The sequence below is a fragment of the Megalobrama amblycephala genome, linkage group LG13, assembly GCF_018812025.1.
Source record: "Megalobrama amblycephala isolate DHTTF-2021 linkage group LG13, ASM1881202v1, whole genome shotgun sequence".
Classification (NCBI taxonomy): domain Eukaryota; kingdom Metazoa; phylum Chordata; class Actinopteri; order Cypriniformes; family Xenocyprididae; genus Megalobrama; species Megalobrama amblycephala.
This window is the reverse complement of record NC_063056.1, coordinates 9,228,271-9,249,400: the sequence shown is the minus strand read 5'-3', so window position 1 is coordinate 9,249,400 and position 21,130 is coordinate 9,228,271. Positions and strand designations below refer to the sequence as shown.

The 21,130-nt window shown below is 38.8% G+C and overlaps 2 protein-coding genes across 6 annotated transcripts in view; one reads left to right on the top strand and one right to left on the bottom strand.

Moving 5' to 3' along the window:
• adamtsl4 (ADAMTS-like 4) overlaps positions 1-21,130 on the top strand; it is a 109,687-nt gene that overhangs the window by 26,536 nt on the left and 62,021 nt on the right. For 4 of the 5 annotated variants that reach the window (XM_048152077.1, XM_048152078.1, XM_048152079.1 and 1 more), the window contains 3 exons: positions 3,325-3,394; positions 7,013-7,557; positions 13,458-14,103. In XM_048152077.1, the coding sequence (XP_048008034.1) occupies positions 7,139-7,557; positions 13,458-14,103 (1,065 nt within the window). In that variant the 5' untranslated portion in view covers positions 3,325-3,394; positions 7,013-7,138. The remainder of the gene's footprint in view (positions 1-3,324; positions 3,395-7,012; positions 7,558-13,457; positions 14,104-21,130) is intronic. The other variant, XM_048152076.1, reaches the window with a different exon arrangement.
• On the bottom strand, positions 8,832-11,545 carry LOC125242948 (zinc finger BED domain-containing protein 4-like). Its single transcript, XM_048152083.1, has 2 exons — positions 9,684-11,545; positions 8,832-9,151 (listed from the first exon to the last, which is right to left on the bottom strand). The coding sequence occupies exons 1-2, from the start codon at positions 11,396-11,398 to the stop codon at positions 8,998-9,000; spliced, it is 1,869 nt and encodes a 622-aa protein (XP_048008040.1). The 5' UTR covers positions 11,399-11,545; the 3' UTR covers positions 8,832-8,997.

The following is a 21,130-nucleotide window of genomic DNA, read 5'->3' as shown; positions in this document are numbered from 1 at the left end:
CGTCGACCTAAACGCTGCTTTTAACCCCGGGTAAAGGAACATTTCACACTTGTAATTTACAAGAATGGTTAGCCAGCATTTCGGTGCCAAACTTGTACAGTGTGAGATGATGCAGTGTCAGAATGTTACAGCTAGACACTTAGCACCAGACAACCAATCACATACTCATATTTGCGTGCTTTGGACAGTCACGGAAACACTGAGTGTTGTATATAAACGATAATTCAGCGTTTGAGAGGAAAAATGTCAAATGCTGACAGAAAACATGACAATTTGAGTGAAGAAGAGACCGTTTCATTCCTACATTTATAGTCCGAAATGTTCATTCGGTATAAACTCTATAGTAGGCTACAGTCGGCAATAGAGGATGCGCAATGCTAGAGCTTTTATGTAAACGAGTCGCGTGCTGCGTTTATCCAATCAGTGACACTGACACCACAAATATGCAAATAAGAACATTAACCCAGGGTTCATGAATGCACAGTGTGAAACGTCATCTTATGAATACCCAGGATTAATTGTTAACCCAAGTAAATTCTGACCTAGGATTCAGTTTACCCGGGGTTTAGAATGACCCAGGGTTAACTATTTCAAGCATGAAAAGCCACGAGTACGCGATTGGTTGTCTGTTGCTAAGCGTCTAGCTATAACATTCTAACACCGTGTCGTTTCACATCGGACAAGTTTGGCACTGCAATGCGGGGTTAACACCACAAAAGCGATGTTAAACCATAGACTGTAAAAAAAGATGGACGACGCGACGTCGCTTCCTTCCATTGTAATGAACATTGTAATGCGCCGACACATCGGAATCGTCAGTGAATCCCAGAGGCGGAGTCGCGGTATCAAACTTCCGCCCAGACGACTACGTCATCATTCATGTATTTTAAATAGACTATAAAAATTATACGCAATTTAAAATTCTACCTATAAAATAATAGGCTATTCTGTTTCTAGAGCAATAATATTTTTGAAACGGCAAATTCAGTAGATAAACTCAATATATTATGCCACTAGAAACAACTCTAAATCGTCAGAAACGGTCCTGCCATTTTAAGTCAAGCTCAACTAACGTTACAGGAGATCGATTGCTGTAATTACAGTAGGCTATCACTAGTTTTGTCCTGCTAATTATTATTTTATACCCATAAAAATAATAAGTAACTGCCAGATAACAATCACCTGCTTTTTCCCGACATGGTTAACATTAGGTGTGTTATCTTAACTAATAACATTTATTAATTGGCTTATGAAGCCCACATTTAATGTTACAGAAAAAAGTTCAGTGATCCGTCAGATCCTGTAGGTCAGTTAGGACAGTTTACTGCTGAACAGCTCATTTTGTTGGTGTTAAATAACAAAGAAATCGAAAATTAATAGTTAGTTATACATCTTCAATCTCCCCTCGAAGCTCCGACAGTCCTCAGACAAGCTGTCAATCAACTGCGAATCATGACGACACGCCCCGTTTTTATAGCATCAAATTGCTAGCTAAAATCTAAATAATCACAAAAACTAACAATTGAATATATATCAGCGTGATAACAACTACCTTAAATGAAGTTTTATTTGAAGCAGAATTTATTTTTAATTTTTCACTGAAGTCTCATTCGACTGCATTGAGAGGGCGGGGTTTATGACCTGTACTACATCCAGCCACCAGGGGGCGATCAAAGAGCCCGCAGCTTCACTTTTCAGGACGTATGAGACACACCCGTGTTAAACCTGCTCTAGAGAAGGGTTTCATAACCCCGGGTAAAAACTGCACTTCTAAGTTTTTTTATACATTTTGACCGTTTATTTACACGACAACGCCGTTTTGGTGACCTGAAAACGCAAACTTTTGAAAACGGGTTTCAAAGTGCAAGTTTTTGAAAACGGTCTCCGTGTAAACATCAAAAACGTGTATCTTTGAAAACGATGACGTCATGCACATGCGCATTACATGTTCAGTCTAGTTTCATTGCCATCTAATGGCCTTCCAGCAGAATACAGTGTTTTTAGTAATTTTCACAGAGTCATATGAATGCGGATCGTTTTGACAACGGTGTCATCTGTATGCAGAAAACTCAAAGGAAAAACGTCTCCATTTTAAGCATATTGTTGTTGTGAAAATGTACCCTTAATTTCACGTGTGAAATATTCCTTTACCCGGGGTTAAAAGTGGTGTTTAGAACGATGATAACCCAGGGTTAAGTGCAGTGTGAAAAGCCCTATTGTGGTGCCAAACATGCAGTGTGAAGCAAAGCGGTGTTAGAAAGTTACAGCTAGATGCTTAACAACAGACAGCCAATCACATGCCTTATATTTACGTGCTTCTGACAGTCACAGAAACACTGCAAACATATGTTTCAGCATTTGAAAGGAGAAATGTAAAATGGTGACAGAAAATGCGACAATTAGTGTTAAGAAGATACCATTTTTATTCTTACCTTTTTAGTCTGAAAAGTCCATTCAGGATAAATTTGATAGCACAGGTGGCAATATATAATATAAGGACACGCAATGCTAGAGCCTTTATGTAAACAGGCCATTCAATCATTAACACTGACACCACAAATATGCAAATTAGGACGTTATCCCCGTGTTGAGGAATGAAGGAATTTACAGTTTGAAATGGCAGCTTATGAATACCCATGATTAATTGTTTACCCCCAGTAAATTATGAGCAATGTGAAGTGTTCAGCAAGATAACCCAGGATTCTGTTTACAGGGTTAACTATTTCAAGTGTGAAAAGTCCTTACGATTACTTTTACCCGGGGTTAAAAATGACACTGGGTTTTATAACAGTGGTCTCAAACAGAAGAAATCTATAACATTTTTTCTTGAAGGACATTTGAAACATTAGTTGAACAGTCAAAGAAATATCAACATGATAAAATGTTAAGTATTTTAACAATCAAAGGCTCCCAAACAGAACATTAACATGTGGGTTAAAGGCGTTTCGTTATGAAATGGCAGCATGAATGTGGTTGATAGGAGAATGTTTTGAGGATAAGTCATATCCAAAGGAGGCTGCCAATAGGAGCCGGGCAGGGTGGGGAATGGTCTGTCAGTCAGAAGGAATTCTGGGAAAGACATTGGGAAGTATTGGAACTCATCAGCTTGTTAACACATTTTCCTAATTGCCAAGCGATTAATCTAATCAGCCTCTTGTTAACCCTAAACACTATAATATACTGTTCTAATCATGTGTTATTATAGTGTCTTATTATCACAGTATCAATTAACATCACAACATAAATTAAGTGAAATATCACCATTTTTTACTCTTCTACTTCTAAATACTATAATATGTGTAACATTTCTCCTCTTTCTCACAGATTGTGTGCGTTTTGGTGTTGTGTATTGATTCTGCTGCCCTTAACAACAGCCGATGAAGCAGAAAAGCCGGTGAGTGATGAAGATGATTTTACACTGAGAGAACACGTTTAAAGAGGCAACACATCATTTGCATACTCTGGTATTAGAAAGAAGTGGTTCACAGGGTGTTGCTATACAGTTGCTAAGGTGTTGCTAGGGTTTTCTGGGTCCAGTTTTTGTGGTGTCCTTTAGTGCAAGTCTGTGTTTTTTTTATTTTTTAAAAGGAAAAAGATTTGCACAGTATGTTTGTGGAAGCCTCATCTGACCAGCTGAAGCTGAATGAGTCTTCTGTGGCTCTGAGCGAAGCACAAATAAACTCTTATCGGCCCCTGCGGCCAGTGCTGCATCTGACCATTAAATAAGGCCATATGAGCTGATCTTTCCATTGTTTGGTCATCTGGCCTCTGATGTGAGATTGTCCTTTGGGAGCATGTGGGCGTTGGTGTGAAAAAAAAAATCACACTCACATGTAAGCAAGTGAGCATTAATGCACGTGTTCAGTGTAAGTGACACACACACACACACACACACACACACACACACACGCACACGCACACGCACACGCACACACACACACGCACACAGAATAAGGACCACCAGAGTTTACAGCAGTGGCAGACTCTCGCTAGGAGTTGATATGCGTTTGTTTGTACAGCACACTGTTATGCTCTATTTAAGTTAGAACAACAACAGTTTATTGTAGAAATGCCATAGAAAACTAGAAATGAGTTTGTTGTTTTTCCTTGCATTTCAAAATTCGCTGCATGCTAGATGTTATAATGGGCAGAAAATCACACGAACACACAGATTACACTGGCTACTGCAGAGTACTGCAGCTCCAAAAACAATCACTATCAAAAAACAATCATCCATCTATCTACCTATCTATCTATCTATCTATCTATCTATCTATCTATCTATCTATCTATCTATCTATCTATCTATCTATCTATCTATCTATCTATCTATCTATCTATCTATCTATCTATCTATCTATCTATCTATCGTATGTCTGTCTGTCTCACCTACATTATACACATACACACATACAGGCTTGGCGTTGTGTGCCCTTGATGGCAGTTTGTACAGGATCAGAGGTGCATTACAGGCCTTGTTCACTTGTTTTTTCCCCCTCTTTTTTCTGAACTGAATGGATTCTTTTGTTTGATGGTCTCTTCCCTTCTACCTCTGCCTGCCCTGCAGACGCTCAAATTCTTCACTCCTGATTGATGAACTGAGGTTATATAAGTAACTGGAATTAGATCAAATCTGCATCCAGCATTGTAAAGAATGTCACTGCACTGGGCTGAACTCCAGAATCCAGCCTCTTCGTGAATGCAGCACACGCCATTAGTTTAATTATGCCTCTTTTCTTAGTCATAATGTCATTCATGAATGAGCGCTATGGAACAGGACATATTTCAACTTGCATGTTGTTTGGGTGTGGTTTGTGGGAATTATTCTGTCTTTTTCAAAACAATTGTTCATGCTTTTCTTGTTAAATCTTGTGATTTGAATTGAATTACAGTATGTAATTTGATATTGATAAGACTCCTTTTTAAATAATTCTACTTACATATATATATATATATATATATATATATATATATATATATATATATGAGACCTGGGACCACAAGAGTGCATTTTTTAAAATTGAGATTTATACTTTGTCTGAAAGCTGAATAAATAAACTTTCCATTGATGCATGGTATTGATGTATGTTAGGATAGGACAATATTTGGCTGAGATACAACTATTTGAAAATCTGGAATCTGATGGTGCAAAAAAAAAAAAAAAATCAAAATATTGAGAAAATTACCTTTAAACTTGTCCAGATGAAGTCCTTAGCAATGCATATTCACTCACAAAATTAATTTTTTGATATATGTACGGTAGGAAATTTACAAAATATCTTCATGGAACATGATCTTTACTTAATATCCTAATGATTTTTTGGCATACAATAAAAATCGATAATTTTGACCCATACAATGTATTGTTGGCTATTGCTACAAATATACCTGTGTGACTTACAGTGCATCCGGAAAGTATTCACAGCGCTTCACCTTTTCCACAATTTATGTTACAGCCTTATTCCAAAAGGGATTCAATTCATTATTTTCCTCAAAATTCTACAAACAATACCCCATAATGACAACATGAAATAAGTTTGTTTGAAATCTTTGCAAATTTATAAAAAAAAAAAAAAAAAAAAATCACATGTACATAAGTATTCACAGCCTTTGCTATGGCACTCAAAATTGAGCTAAGGGCATCCTGTTTCCACTGATCACCCTTGAGACGTTTCTACAACTTGATTGGAGTCCACCTGTGGTAAATTCAGTTGATTGGACATGATTTGGAAAGGCACACACCTGTCTATATAAGGTCCCACAGTTAACAGTGCATGTTAGGGCACAAACCAAGCCATGAAGTCCAAGGAATTGTCTGTAGACTTCCGAGACAGGATTGTATTGAGGCACAGATCTGGGGAAGGGTACAGAAAAATTTCTGCAGCATTGAATGTCCCAATGAGCACAGTGGCCTTCATCATCCATAAATGGAAGAAGTTTAGAACCACCAGGACTCTTCCTAGAGCGGGCTGCACGGCCAAACTGAGCGATCGGGGGAGAAGGGCCTTAGTCAGGGAGGTGACCAAGAACCCGATGGTCACTCTGACAGAGCTCCAGCGTTTTTCTGTTGAGAGAGGAGAAACTTCCAGAAGAACAACCATCTCTGCAGCACTCCATCAATCAAGCCTTTATGGTAAAGTGGCCAGACTGAAGCCACATGACAGTCCGCCTGGAGTTGCCAAAAGGCACCTGAAGGACTCCCAGACCATGAGAAACAAAATTCTCTGGTCTGATGAAACAAAGATTGAACTCTTTTGCCTGAATAGCAAGCGTAATGTCTGGAGGAAACCAGGCACCGCTCATCACCTGGCCAATACCATCCCTACAGTGAAGCATGGGGGTGGCAGCATCATGCTGTGGGGATGTTTTTCAGCGGCAGGAACTGGGAGACTAGTCAGGATTGAGGGAAAGATGAATGCAGCAATGTACAGAGACATCCTTGATGAAAACCTGCTCCAGAGCACTCTGGACCTCAGACTGGGGTGAAGGTTCATCTTCCAACAGGACAACGACCCTAAGCACACAGCCAAGATAACATAGGAGTGGATACGGGAAAACTCTGTGAATGTCCTTGAGCGGCCCAGCCAGAGCCCAGACTTGAACCCGATTGAACATCTCTGGAAAGATCTGAAAATGGCTGTGCACCGACGCTCCCCATCCAACCTTTTTTCGTTTTTATTTTTACTAAATTTGCAAAGATTTCAAACAAACTTCTTTCACATGGTCATTATGGGGTATTGATTGTAGAATTTTGAGGAAAATAATGAATTTCATCCCTTTTGGAATAAGGCTGTAACATAACAAAATGTGAACAAAATGAAGCGCTGTGAATACTTTCCAGATGCACTGTATGACTGGTTTTGCGGTCCAGGGTCCAGGTATATATAATGAGATTTTGAATTCAGTGTCGTTTCAGACTTTTGGACCCCACTGTATATTTTACACATACTTCATGTTGCATGTTTTGCACCAATCTACAACCTTATATAATTACAAGGACTTCCTTTGACAGGCTCCAGGACGACAGTCTCGTCAGGCAGAGGAGGAGGGGCTTGAAGGGGTGTGGGGTCCATGGAGCGAGTGGGTGGAGTGTTCTCAGAGCTGTGGAGTGGGCGTGTCGGAGAGGAGGAGACAGTGTATGCCGCCGCCCCAAACCCCGCCTCTTGTATGGAACAGACCAGCTTATCTTCCACCAGGTGTCCCGAACAACACTCCTGTGATCTCTGCAGTCAGACCCTACTACAACTCCTTGTATCCCATCAACGAGCCCCCTCCATATGGAGCAGGGGGTGCTGAGAGGCCTCCGTTCTATTCCCCGCTTCTCCCAGCCAATCAGAATCCTGGATTACCGCTCTACCGAAATGAAGCCGGCGGTGCTGGGCCGGTGCAGTTCGGACCTCCCAATCAGGAGCCGGTTTCAGTCTACCGATCACCTTCCTCATCATCTTCACTTCCCTACGGGAGAGTTCCCGGACGGCCGTCCAGTCAAGGAAGACCTGTAGGCAGTGGGAGCAGGAGGTCAGTTTCCGCCAATAGGAATCCAGCATCTGTAAGAAGGTGAGCAGGTTTGGTCGCCGTTAGGGGGGACCTTCCTGTTTACACAAACATAGCTCATTCCTAGATAGGGCTCCACAATTAAAATACAATCAAAATTGCAATATGTCCAACAACAGGTTGTGATTTGAATAAAAATATAGTCTGAATCTGCTGCATGCTTTTGAGTCAAGGAATGGACGACGCTTACTACTCAAGCGTATGTGAAGCTCATACAGGGCTTTCAGCAGTGGCGAAGCTACGGGTGGGCTCGGGTGGACCTAGGCCCACCCACTTTGAATTGTGGCCCACCCAATAAATAGTTGATCAATTCCCAAAAAGATGTAGGCCTATGTAATAATTTAATAAGCGATAATAACTATAACAAATGTCTTATCACGCCATAACTTTATTTATTTAGTTAAAAGAATTCAAATTAAATTATATTAAATGCAGTTTTTCATGGTCAATTACAGGCGGTTTTGTGTAGTTTCCCCTCCCCCTATAGGTGCATTTCACACGCTTGTCAAAATGAAAAGTTTGTTTCGCCAGTTTCTGTCAGTCCCGTCCAGGATGTAATGGTAGATTTGCGTGTTTGTAGAATCAATGTGGAGTTGAATTTAAAAATTATGAAGCAAATATCAATCAGTCTGTACATTAAAAGTTTGGATATATATTTGGATATGTACTGCTGCAAGAAACCAAGAAAAGAAACCGCGCAGTTCCCATAACGCACAATAACAGAGACTATTATGATGAGATCATCCCAATATTTAACCAGAAGCCCCACCGTCTTAGAGTAATACTGCAGAAGGACATGCAAAGTCAAGTACAAACATTTAGAGTGTATCGTTATAGTTAAAAGATTCTAATCGTATCTCCAAATCTCTCATCGTATCTCCAAATTTCGTCATTTCGATATTTATTTTCTTTTCATAAATCTTAGTGGTAGGGATGCACCGAAATGAAATTCTTGGCCGAAGCCGAAGCCGAATAATAATGAAATGCTTGGCCGAAGGCCGAAGGCCGAATACCGAACGCGGTGTTTCGCATTTTTTCCATTTATTTTGCCAATTTTTTCACCATTACAATAATTAAATAGTAAAAATTTGCTTTTTACTATTTTGTGTTGCTTTTCAGATAAATAAATCAAATAACAAAAATACAATTTCAAAATATTTATTTAACACTGAACATTTTTGAACATTCCAGCAAATATTATACAAACAAAGCACAATATAACTTAAAATAAATAAATTAGTAAAAAAAAAAAAAAAAAAAAAAAAAAAAATTTGGCTATCTTTGAAGCCCCCCTTCTTGAATAGCCTATGTTAGGCCTATAACTGACTGCTGAAAGAATGTAACTCTGTATGTCTACAACAACAAATGTGCATTGAATAGTGCAAAAAATGTGGATGAACCCACAACAAATGAATAACTGTCCTAGACATAAGCCTACTTAGCCTACTTCTTCAGGAAAAGTGGCAGGTTCTTCTTTATGAAAAGTAGCTTCTCTGCTTTCTCACATGAAAGTCGGTTCCTCTTCTCATCGATGACATGAGATGCAGCACTAAACAGTCTCTCACTGTCGGTGCTTGTGCATGGAGCAGACAAGTACCTGCAGAATAGTTGAAAATTTTATTGCAGTTTTCTGACAGTTGCTCATTTCAAAATGAACAATGTCTTCAAGATAATGAAATGGTTGAAACCCAGTGTAGGCCTACTATTTTACTACACTGAAAATAGTTAAATTTTCACAAAATACTTAATATGAAATATAGGTAGTAACACTTTACAATGTTTGTTAACATTATTGCATTAACTAACAATGAGCAATACATTTGTTATGGTATTTATTAATCTTCGTTAATGTAAGATAATAAAAAATATTTAGTTCATGTTAGTATAAGTGCATTAACAATTTTAACAAATAGGCCTACCACTTTTGATACTTTTTAATTCAAAAATTACAAATGTGATACTTAATTTTAATACTGTATTAGTAAATGTTAACATTAAGATTAATAAATGCTTTTAATAAGGGTTTTTCATTGTTAGTTAATGTTAAAAATAGAAACTACTTATAAAGTGTTACCATAATCCAAAATATAAATAAAATCTTAAATTAATTTAGCATACAAGTAGCCTACCTGCGTGCCATCTGCGCCAGGTCGGGAAAGCGGCCTTGATTGGTCCTCCAAAATTCGAGAGGGTTATTGCTCCTGGGGATGGGGACTTCTGAGAGATACCCATCTAACTGTTGAGCGGTCGAGCTTGTCCTCTGTCTTGCAAATGGGTTATTCTCTTGGAGGATCTCATCGAACATGTCAGACAGCGAGACTGTGCGCGGCTCATCTGTAGTACGAGCCCGTTTACTCTCTGCGCTGTTTTCATCTCCTGCGCTGTGCATCACCTGACCGTCTCCATCACCTAGCGGCTTTCCCAAATCCAACTCGGCCTGGATCATTTCTCGTGTGCGCATCTTTTTCCCCACATCCAAGTAATGATCTTTATATCTTGGATCAAGCACAGTCGCGATGCAGTACAGGGGTTCTGAGTCCGCCTGACTAAATCGTGTGCTGACAGCTTCTAAGAGCGCACTTTTAGCTGTTTTCACTCCGTGGTCTGTTTCAGCCTCTTTGTTTAAAAGACGCTTTAGTGCTGCAAGTAAGGGTATGACGTCTGCCACAGATGCATCAGATGAGCTTATCTCTTTTGTTATCTGCTCAAAGGGGGCGAGAAGAGAGAGAACGTTCTCGATTAACACCCACTGGTATGCGGTGAATGTCGCGGGCAGGTCATGATCTGCTATGTATGTAGCCAAGACTCGCTTTTGCGCAAAAAGGCTTTCCAGCATATAATATGTACTGTTCCACCTTGTGCTCACATCTTGTTGGAAACGTTTTTGCGGCATTCCGAACTGTTCTTGGATAGATTGTAGGCGCGCATAGGCAAGCGGTGAATGTTTAAAATGGCCAACAATTTTCCTGCCTATCGCTATCACATCTGCTATACTGCGCTGACTCAACAATCCCTCGTTGACCGCCAGTTGAATTGTGTGTGCCATACACCGTATGCCTTTCAGATTGCTATCTTCCATGGCTTTAGCCATATTTCTTGCGTTGTCACTGACTACCGCATGCACTTTAGATCGGTCGATACGCCAAGTGTCAAACATGTTGGCGAACGCCTCAGATATGGCTACAGCTGTATGGGACCCTCTAAACTCTTGTGAGTGAAGCACAATCTTTTGTAGCTTGAAATCTTTGTCGATCCACTGCGCCGTTAAACTCAGCATACTAGTGGGGCTCACATCCGAGCTCCAAATATCAGTCGTGAAGCTGAGGGCTGGAATATCTGTAGCCAAAAGCTCATGGACGTTAGTTGAAACGACGTTATACATCTCAGGTAAGCACACGTCTGAGAAATGCCGTCTACTAGGGATGGTGTAACGGGGCTCAATATGGTCTATAAGCCTGCGAAATCCAACATCCTCTACAACAGAGAATGGTTGATCATCCAATGCGATGAATTCCATTATCCTTTTAGTAATACCTTTAGCTTTGGCACTGTCATTGGCAAACTTTTTTGCCTTTTCTAAGAAGTCAGCCACAGATGGAGTGGGTGTCCTAGGACTGGGAGCTACTTTTCTTTTCGCTGCTGCTGTTGCCGTTGCCGCCGCCGTGTCTTTCTCGTACTCTGCATGATGTTCAGGGTGTCTTGATTTTAAGTGATAAATTAAACTTGAAGTGCTGTACGTTTTTGCAGATGCACCCCCTCTGGATAATTCAGCAGAACAATGTCTGCAAACGGCCGTTTTTGCCTCTTTCTCTGACACTTTAAAGTGCTTCCACACTGCTGACATGTTTGCTGCATAAAGCGCGCGCCTCTCACTCTACGCGGGTTATTTGATTGCGTCATTAACGTCATTGTTCGGCAAAATTTATTCGGCCTTTTTACTTATTCGGCCGAACACCGAAAGTGCTTTTTTTGGCTATTTTCGGCCGAATAATTTCGGTTGCCGAACATTCGGTGCATCCCTACTTAGTGGTCTCTCTGTGGGTTTTGAAATATTTAACCAATGAAAAGTAATAAAAATAGCTTGTGACTAAACCTCGTAACTCCATTGGCTTTTTCAAACTGTTAATCAAACCTCATAACTCCGCTTACCTCTATCGTGAATGAAGTGCCGCACACTGTTTGAAAGAGATATCTGCTTATTTACAATATTGGGGTAAATAAAGAACTGTTTGTTTGAATAAGTACATCACTTTCTTTACTCAAGAAACACTATATATAAAAACTAATGTTGTATGTGTTTGAGGAGCAGAGAAAAGTGTCTTGGTGTAGCATTTGTCATCGAGTCATAGCCAATACTGTCTTAAATAGCCAGTGTGTTGCACTTCATCTTTAATAACATGAAATTTTGGCCAAATGTCAGAAAAAACTGAGTGCCCGCATAGCTACAGTAAACTTTATAACCTGTAAGTTGATGAAAACGTAACTCACTTACTGCCTCAGATGTTGCTGTTAATGAGGGACAAAGCATTTTACTCTGCCATTCTCCAAAAAACGGTAAAATGTTAATAATATAGTGACAATATAGTGTCATATATAAATCAAATCATTCATGTACTGTAGGTTATTTCTTATTTGCTGTTTTGTTACTTTGTTACTTTTTTTCTGATAATTTGACATGCAGTTTTCATACTCCATACGATTGGCCCACCCTGTTTTTATGAAGAAGGCCCACCCGTTTGAACATTTCTGGCTTCGCCCCTGGCTTTCAGTGGCCAATTTAGGGTTATGTTGTGCATTATGAATGTACACTGCCCTCCAAAAGTTTGGAAACACCCCTGGCAAAGTGTGGTTTTGGACGATATCAGCATAAATCCTTATAATTTTTTTGGTGCAAATACATTAATGTAACTTGACATTATCATTGAAAACCAGCAATAATAATTTTCATTTTGATTACATAATAATGGCATTATATACATGTCAAAGTCAGACATGCCCCTTTGCCAGCTGTGATGCTGGTTACTGGTTTAAACTTGGCCCAGGTTTGTAAAAGATTTTTGGGTCAGCACACCTTAATAGCTTCAACAATTGATTGCCAATTAAGATTAGAATACAATGAACCAATTAGAACCCAGTTTAGGTCAGATAGCTGCTAATGGTGGATATTTTGATGAATCAAAAATGTAAGTTTTTTTTTATAAGTATAAACTGTTTATGTAATAAAATATGTTTTCATAGTTTGTGTTGCCCCCTATCAGTGCAAAATTATCACAAATTAAAAAGGATTCATGCCAATATTGTCCAAAACCCCACTTTTCTAGGGCGTTTCCAAACTTTTGGAAGGCAGTGTAGATATTCACTCCTTCCACATTTGCATAATTCTATACATTTCTAACTCCTACATTATTGTGTAATAATTAAAATCTTCAGTATATAATATTAATAATTCAGTATTTCACTGCTGTTCTAAAGTTTGCGTTTGGTAAGCTTTTATGTTTTTGAAAGTATCTTCACCAAGGCTGCTTTTATTTGATCAAAAATACAGTAAAAACACCAATATTGTGAAATTTTAGTACAATTTAAAAGTTTCTATTAGAAAATAATTTAAAAATGTTTTTCCTGTGATACAAAGCTAAATTTTCAGCATCATTACTCCTGTCATCAATGTCACACGCTAATGTAACTATCAAAGAGCCTATCACTATATACTTGCATGAATTGTTAATAAACATGCTGTATTAGTTTAAGTTCCACTTACTAATATCAGATTTTGAGTTCACAAAACTTTTTTTTTTAAGTACAATGAACTTTCAGTAGTATTTGAGTGAAACGAACAAATTTCATTTAATTAGTTTAAACTGTTTGATTTTACAGTGCATGTTTTGTCTGTCCCGTCACACCAGGTCTAGTTCTTCTATTCGCCCTGGACAGTTTGGGTACGGCAGAGTGCCATTCTCCCTTCCTCTACACAGACAAAATCGACATGCGCGCCACACGCATCACCACAACTCCACCGCCACAGAGAGACTCAACGCTCTAAGTGTTAACTCCAGCTCACATGTGGACAAAACACAGGGAGAAGTGGAAAAAGCAATTACAGATGTGGCCAATGTTAACAGAGAACGAAAAGAGAAAGACAGGGCTGAAATTGAGACAGAGGCGGGTGCCACGACAGCAGACGTGGAGAGTGATGCTGCAGCTGATGGAGAGCCACACAGACGAGCAGAGAGAGCGCGGGAACGCGATCGATTCGCCCATTCACGGACCCCAACCCAGAGGCACGCGGCCCGTGACAGACGTATCGATGGCCGCTCTTCTCGCCAAGTCCCACACTCCTACACGCACACTATCCACCGAGCGCACGCTCCCAGAGACCCTCCTCCCTACGGCATCCAGACACCCTCAAACCCAAACCCTGAGCCCTGGGTCCCGCAGAACGCTGCCCAGCCCTCCAGAAATGAAGCCGAGAGGGACTGGAGGCCTCCAGCTCCTGCCCGCAACTACAGATGCTCTGGCAGGGACAGAGAGTACCGCAGGTGCAGTCTACAGGTGAGACCACCGCAAACAGGAGGTATCTAATGAATGGGATTTTGATATCTGTTGTTGGTGTTTTTTTTTAACATTAAGATTTAAATTTGAAGCTCTAAAGGGGCCAAATCATGGAAAATTTTCTCTTTTGAACCCTTGTGAAAAAGAAGTACATTTTATTTTCAATCACTTAAAGGCATAATATATTAAAATATCCAAAAACCAATATTACAATGTTATATATTTTGTTGAGTTGTGCAATTGCATTATCCCACATATTTCCAAGAATGTTTAAATCCAGAGAAATAATCAATTTATCCTGGACATGGACCGTGTCCGTGCATCGCCTATCAATGACATCATACCCGCGTTACCCTCGGTTTCCATTTTTATTTTGTAGAAACCATGGAAAGACCAAAGACTCTTTAATGTATTATTTGTTTTATTAGACAGGTGAGAAACTGTTTGGATACATTCATCGACAGAAATCTAATCATGTTTTATAGCTCCACACAGTAAGTCTTATTGTTTAAATCTCCTTTTCTTGATTTTGCGAGTATGATGTTTTACCATGCCTAATATGGATCTAGCTTACTGCAGTGTGCAACATGTCTCATAGTAGCTGCCGAGTGAACGCACAGAGTAGCATTATAACAACTTTCAACACATGTGTCCAATATGATAAATAGCGCTGCGTTACCCCACATACACATTCCAGCTGCCTTGTTCCGGTCCAGCGGCTTTCAACCACACCCTGCTTCATACTACAGTAATGTTAATAAATCTTTAATACATTAGCTCACCTATTAAAGGATTAGTTCACTTTCAAATAAAATTTTCCTGGTAATTTATTCACCCCCATGTCATCCAATATGTTCATGTCTTTCTTTCTTCAGTCGAAAAGAAATTAAGGTTTTTGATGAAAACATTCCAAGATTATTCTCCTTATAGTGGACTTCAATGGCCTCCAAACAGTTAAAGGTCAAAATTACAGTGTCAGTGCAGCTTCAAAGAGCTTTAAACGATACCAGACGAGGAATAAGGGTCTTATCTAACGAAATGATCGGTCATTTTCGAAAAAAAAAAATGTAAATGTATATGCTTTATATAAACAAATGATCGCCGTCCAAGTGCTTCCACCAAAACCGCATTTCCGTATTCTTCAAAAAGCTTACGCTGTATGTCCTACGCCTTCCCTATTCTACTTACAGAAAAAATGGAACTGGCGCTGCATTCGTTCCATAAGTAGAAAGCATATACATTTACATTTTTTTCGAAAATGACAGATCGTTTCGCTAGATAAGACCCTTATTCCTCGTCTGGTATCGTTTAAAGCTCTTTGAAGCTGCACTGAAACTGTAATTTTGACCTTTAACTGTTTGGAGGCCATTGAAGTCCACTATAAGGAGAATAATCTTGGAATGTTTTCATCAAAAACCTTAATTTCTTTTCGACTGAAGAAAGAAAGACATGATTATCTTGGATGATATGGTGGTGAGTAAATTATCAGGAAAATTGTATTTGAAAGGGAACTAATACGATTTCTGCCTAAGCCCTTGTCAGATTCTTTTTCATTTGCTGTAGACATGAAGACAACACCTCCCATGATTCCACTAAATATTTTTGAATAAGCAACCTCTAGAGGTGAAAAACTAGATATTGTGACTTTAATTTCAATTAACATGAATGAAAATATATTGGCGTTTGAATTTATATTAAAGTTAATGTAGGCAACTTCGGAGAGGCTAGATCCCACCCTCCCTTCAGAGTATCTCCAAAGCCATGCCTCCTCCAAAACACATGAACACGCACAGCCAGAGCAGAGTCTGCAAAGCATCACGAGAGACAGTGGTAAATTACCTCATGTCTCAAAGCACATAACTTTACAGTAATAATGAATGTAGACAACTTAGAGCTCTGACTTGTACCACCTGACTGCTGCAGATTAATTTCGGCGTTGGTAATATTGACATAGAAATGCATAATTCAGTATATTAATTTAATACATACTACCTTTATATTTTTAACTTTTACAACTTTAATGTTGAATAGCACACTACAGTTAAAAATTTTATCAAATACTTCTTTAGTGTCAGACGATTATAAAAACATGATTTCAACTTTTCATTGACATTATTACAAAAGTGTACCTAAGTATGTTAAGAAAAATAGTCATGAAAGAATACTCTTTTTGAGTATTAAGTGGCTTTTTTATTATATTATCTGCAATTATCTGCAATATATATGTATATATGTGTATTATTATAAAAATACACATATATAAAAATAATTATAAAAATATAAAAAATATAAAATATACACTACAAGTGTGCATTCATCTCAATTAAGTGCACTTCTTTTTCACAAGGGTAGTATAACTGTTTCTTTTAAAAATACTCCTAATTTTCAGAACTCAAAGCTTCCACAGACTCTGTTGAAACTAAGCTACAAAAAAGGCTCATTATGAAATCATTATGATTGTGATGTCTTGGTTAACATATGACAGTCATATTTACAAAATAGTGTCTATTCAGTATTTATTTATATACTTGGCTCTCTTGGCTCACGTTGGAACTTTGTTGGGACACGGATGTTAGCCAGTCGTAAGAGTGGTCATTTGTCAAAAGCAGCAAAAACAGCATGATTCATTTTATGGGTCAGAGAGAGCTTGGGAAGAAAAAAAAAATCTAAATTCTGACTGTTTTGGTGTAGGAAACCCAAAATAATATTGTAAATGACAAAAAAACGAAATGCTACGAAAGTATGGCCCCTTTAACTGGCTTTCTAAATGGGCTAATCTGAGTTTAATCTGGTTCAGGCGCTTTAGTCTTTCTAATACCAAATATTTACCATTCATATAATGACCTCAACTGCTGAAATGGAGTTTGCATGTGTTTATGAATGATGTCAGACTATCCACACAGCCAGCAATGTCGCTTCAACCAATGTTGTTAGATTGGAGCAGGACTAACTGACCAGTGGTAGATGAGATGACTCTTGATTTTTGCTATTCTGATTGGTTAAATGACATACTTCAGCTTTAAATATGCAGTTTGGTCAAGTGTGACATGGTTTCACTTGCACTGATAATGGCAAAACTTTTCCCATTGGAAAGTCCCATGTTTATATCACTCAAAAAGCTCTTTTGCTTGACATCCACCTCCCAGATTTAACCACAGTGTGGTGAAAGTTCGTCATCTGACATAAACGAAGCCAGTAGTACAGTAATTACCACTGATTTTCTGGAAGATTTCATCAAACACTTTTAGCCCAAAGTGGGTTCATCACGTCAAAGGGTTGGATTTCCTGTCTTCCAGGAGCTGCTGCTCCATCTATCTCTCCATCTCTCAGAACCTTTTTCTTCATCTTTCCTTCCAGATCGACTTGGTTCATTTGAGCAGAGTCTCGTTCTCACTCCCCTGTCGAACGCTGACTAGAGCCAGATTCTTTGCGAATCATAAATCACATAGTTCCCTTTAATCCAACTTTCCAGGATCAGCCTGGGCGGTAGTTATATTATACATCTCTGAGCCATTCCAGCGGCCCAGGGCAGCATGTGAGCGCTCAAAACCAGAGTTAGTCATTTTTGAACTGTGGTCAAGTTGATGTGGTAAAGCAGTTTCCTGCTGTTGGTGGCGTAATACACACAACAGACATGAATGACACACTTTTAGAAGGATTACTTCAGACACAGCCAAACAATGTTTATGTTACCGGGACATGTCTCTCTTTTGGGCCGTGAACAAGTGCTGAAATCTGAACAAGGTCTCTGATAGAAGGCTTGATTCAGCTGCATTGTATTCCGTTTTTGTCTAGTTGTATGAAAATGAAGGAAGATAAATATGACTTCTTTGTCACCATTTACTCACCCTCATGTCATTCCAAGTCACTATTATTTTCATATGCATATATGGGATATTTTATGGTGCTTTATGGTGCTTTTTGCAGTTTGGCAGTATAAATCACTTTCCCTGTATGGAAAAGAGCAGCGTTGACATTCTGTTTAACGACTTTTTTTGGTAATGTTTTTTTATCCATTTCTGGATAAATTTTGAAAAGAAGCGTTCTTAATTGTTTTTAACGTGAACTTGTAGTGTACTTCAAATCTTTAAAGTATATTGTTAAAAAAAAAAAAAAAAAAAACTGTACTTGCAGATAATATACAGGTGCTGGTCATATAATTATAATATCATCAAAAAGTTCTCTGACAATGGCAGTGATGTCTGGCGCTTATACTTCAATGAGTGCGAGACATCACTTCCGTTGTCAGAGCGCGATCAGACCTCACTAAGCAAGTGCTGAATGCAGTTGGACATAGTGGTGTTTTAGAGGTAAAAAAATCATATAAAAACTGTTCGGTTTATCGCACAAACCGATTGTTTCGTGTCTTAGGACATCAATGTGTCGTCACGAGACGCAGGGTTTAATTTGGATTTGTCTATGCAAGTTTTTTCGACTCTTATTGATCGAGTTCCCATTCACTCCTATTATTTGACTGACAGACGGCAACGGTTGGAGTTAAAAATCATCATTTGTGTTCTACTGAAGAAACAAAGTCACCTACATCTTGGATGCGCTGGGGGTAAGCAGATAAACATCAGATTTTCATTTTTGGGTGAACTATCCCTTTAAGTCCTACTTAAGGTGGTCAAAATAGCACCTAACTGTATTTAATATAAATTTAAACTACAATATATTTTCCTTTAATTGCAATTAACATGAATTTAAGTGTCCAAAAACATTATATTCAGTTCATACTTAAGTATATTTTTTAAAAGTATATTATTTCTGTAATAAGTACTGTTTAAAAGAATGCTAAAGTGTACTTTTTTCACAACACAAAGAATACATGTCTTTAAGTAGATGGAAGTGAGGGCCAAAAATCCCTGAGGCAAGGAATTCCTTCAGATGTATTACAACATCTTATCTATCGCCCTTACCTAAGCGTTTATACTAAACATTTCACAATATCTTCTGTCACAACACAGAATTATAAATGTTCTTGTCATAGTTACAACAATGCAACACAGCAAAACTAGATTTGAGCTGTTGTGCCTGCAGGGTAGGATTTAGATAAATAGCTATGTTTTTTTTTTGTGTTTTTTTTTTTTGCAAGCAGTAGACCGTATATATCACAAGTGATCAGTCATAAGGCATGCACTTCTCAAGTAATTGGTACTCAGTCAGCCATTGCCTTAGATTTGTACTAATACTTTAAAGGTGACTTATTATACCCCTTTTTACAAGATGTAATACAAGTCTCAGGTGTCCCCAGAATGTGTCTGTGAAGTTTCAGCTCAAAATGCCCCATGGATTTATTTATTATACCATGTTTTAACTGCCTATTTTTATGTGGGAGAAAAAAATGCACTGATTTGGTGTGTGTGCCTTTAAATGCAAATGAGCTTGTGCTCCTCGCCCCCAAGCTCTCGATTCCAATAAATTGAGGCATAAACAGTACAGGAGAAGCTCACATAGCAAATATAACTCTCAAAATGGATCATTATACTGTTCGTGATGCAGCATATCAGATCATGTAGGTATGGCATGTATTTTGTGGATGTTTGCTAACATTCGATTCTGAATGAGTTTGATAGCGTGCTGCACGGCTAACGTGGCTAAAGCTACACACTGTTGGAGAGACTCAATAAGAATGAATATGCGTTTATGAATTATACAGACTGCAAGCTTTTTTCGGGTTAAAAATTAAAATAATGACATGGCTCTGGTCTCTGTGAATACAGTAAGAATCAATGGTAACTTTAGCCACATTTAACAGTAACAACGTGCTAACAAAATGGCTTCAGAAAGACAATTTGCAAACATCACAAAATATTTATATGAAATTGGATCATGAACAGTTGGCATCGATCGATCTTTGAAATCAAAAAAATTACACCACTGCGTCCTTAGTGGCTCAGATGCCAGGAGTTTATGGAGACCCATTTTTACTATCATAGCTGTTAACAGATCAGTGAAAATGTTTACATAGCTGAGACCAACATGTTCTCCAACCAATACGTCATTCCAATCCAGTCACTTCCCTGAAATACGACCGATAGGAGCACTTACTAAAGTTGCACCCCTATTGACAACAGGACACTTTCATTTTAATTCATGAAATACAACCCATAGGAGCGTTTGCTAAAGTTGCGCCCCTATCGACAACAGGACACTTTAATTTTAATGCATTGTTCCCTGCATCATATTTCGGGTTTTGTGTAGCTCAATTGGCAGAGCATTGCAATATATAACAATATGCAATCATGTGATCATGCAATCGTGGGTTCGATCCCAGGGAACGTGTGTGCTCATAAAGTGTAAATGCACTATAAATCACTAAGGGTAGGTTTAGTGGGTGGGTGTAGTTGTTATTAAAAAAATTAGTTTTGCTAAATGGAAATAGGACAAATGGTGTAAAAAGTCCACACATTGCATTTAAATGAACACGCATTTTGATTGTTAACGACAGTCATACGTCATTTCACGACGACGGACGTAACACGACACTGTCATTATTTTTACGCCAGCTAGAGGGCACAACATAAATATAGGTCGTAATAAGGTGCTTGAAAAACGACCTATATGGTCGTTTTTTGGAGGACAGTCTCCTGAGACATATCACAAGCTCAGGGATGGTTGAGACATTTTGAGTGCTGCTGTCCTGTAGAGTTTTGCTCGGACACAACTCACCTTCCTTCACATAGCTTTAGTAATCCTGAAGACATTCAAGTGTGTTTGATCAGGGTTGTAGCTAAACTGTGCAGGTCAGCTGCACTCCAGGACTAGTGTTACTGGTACACCATCGTTTCTGAGTTCGCTCAGACCGTATGCTCTTTTGTCTGCATGATATGCTGTATGTGCAGAGTGTAGTATTTGGATCAGTGTCGGAGGATCGGGCATTCATGCTCCATGTTTTGTCTCTTGAGTGTTCATTCACTCATTGTGTGCTCTTGTCTCATGTATTTTTGTGGAGCGCCTGGTTTATGTTTTCATTTTCCAGCTGTTCTTGCGTCTGTGTAGCATGTCGTTTGTACTTGCATTCAGC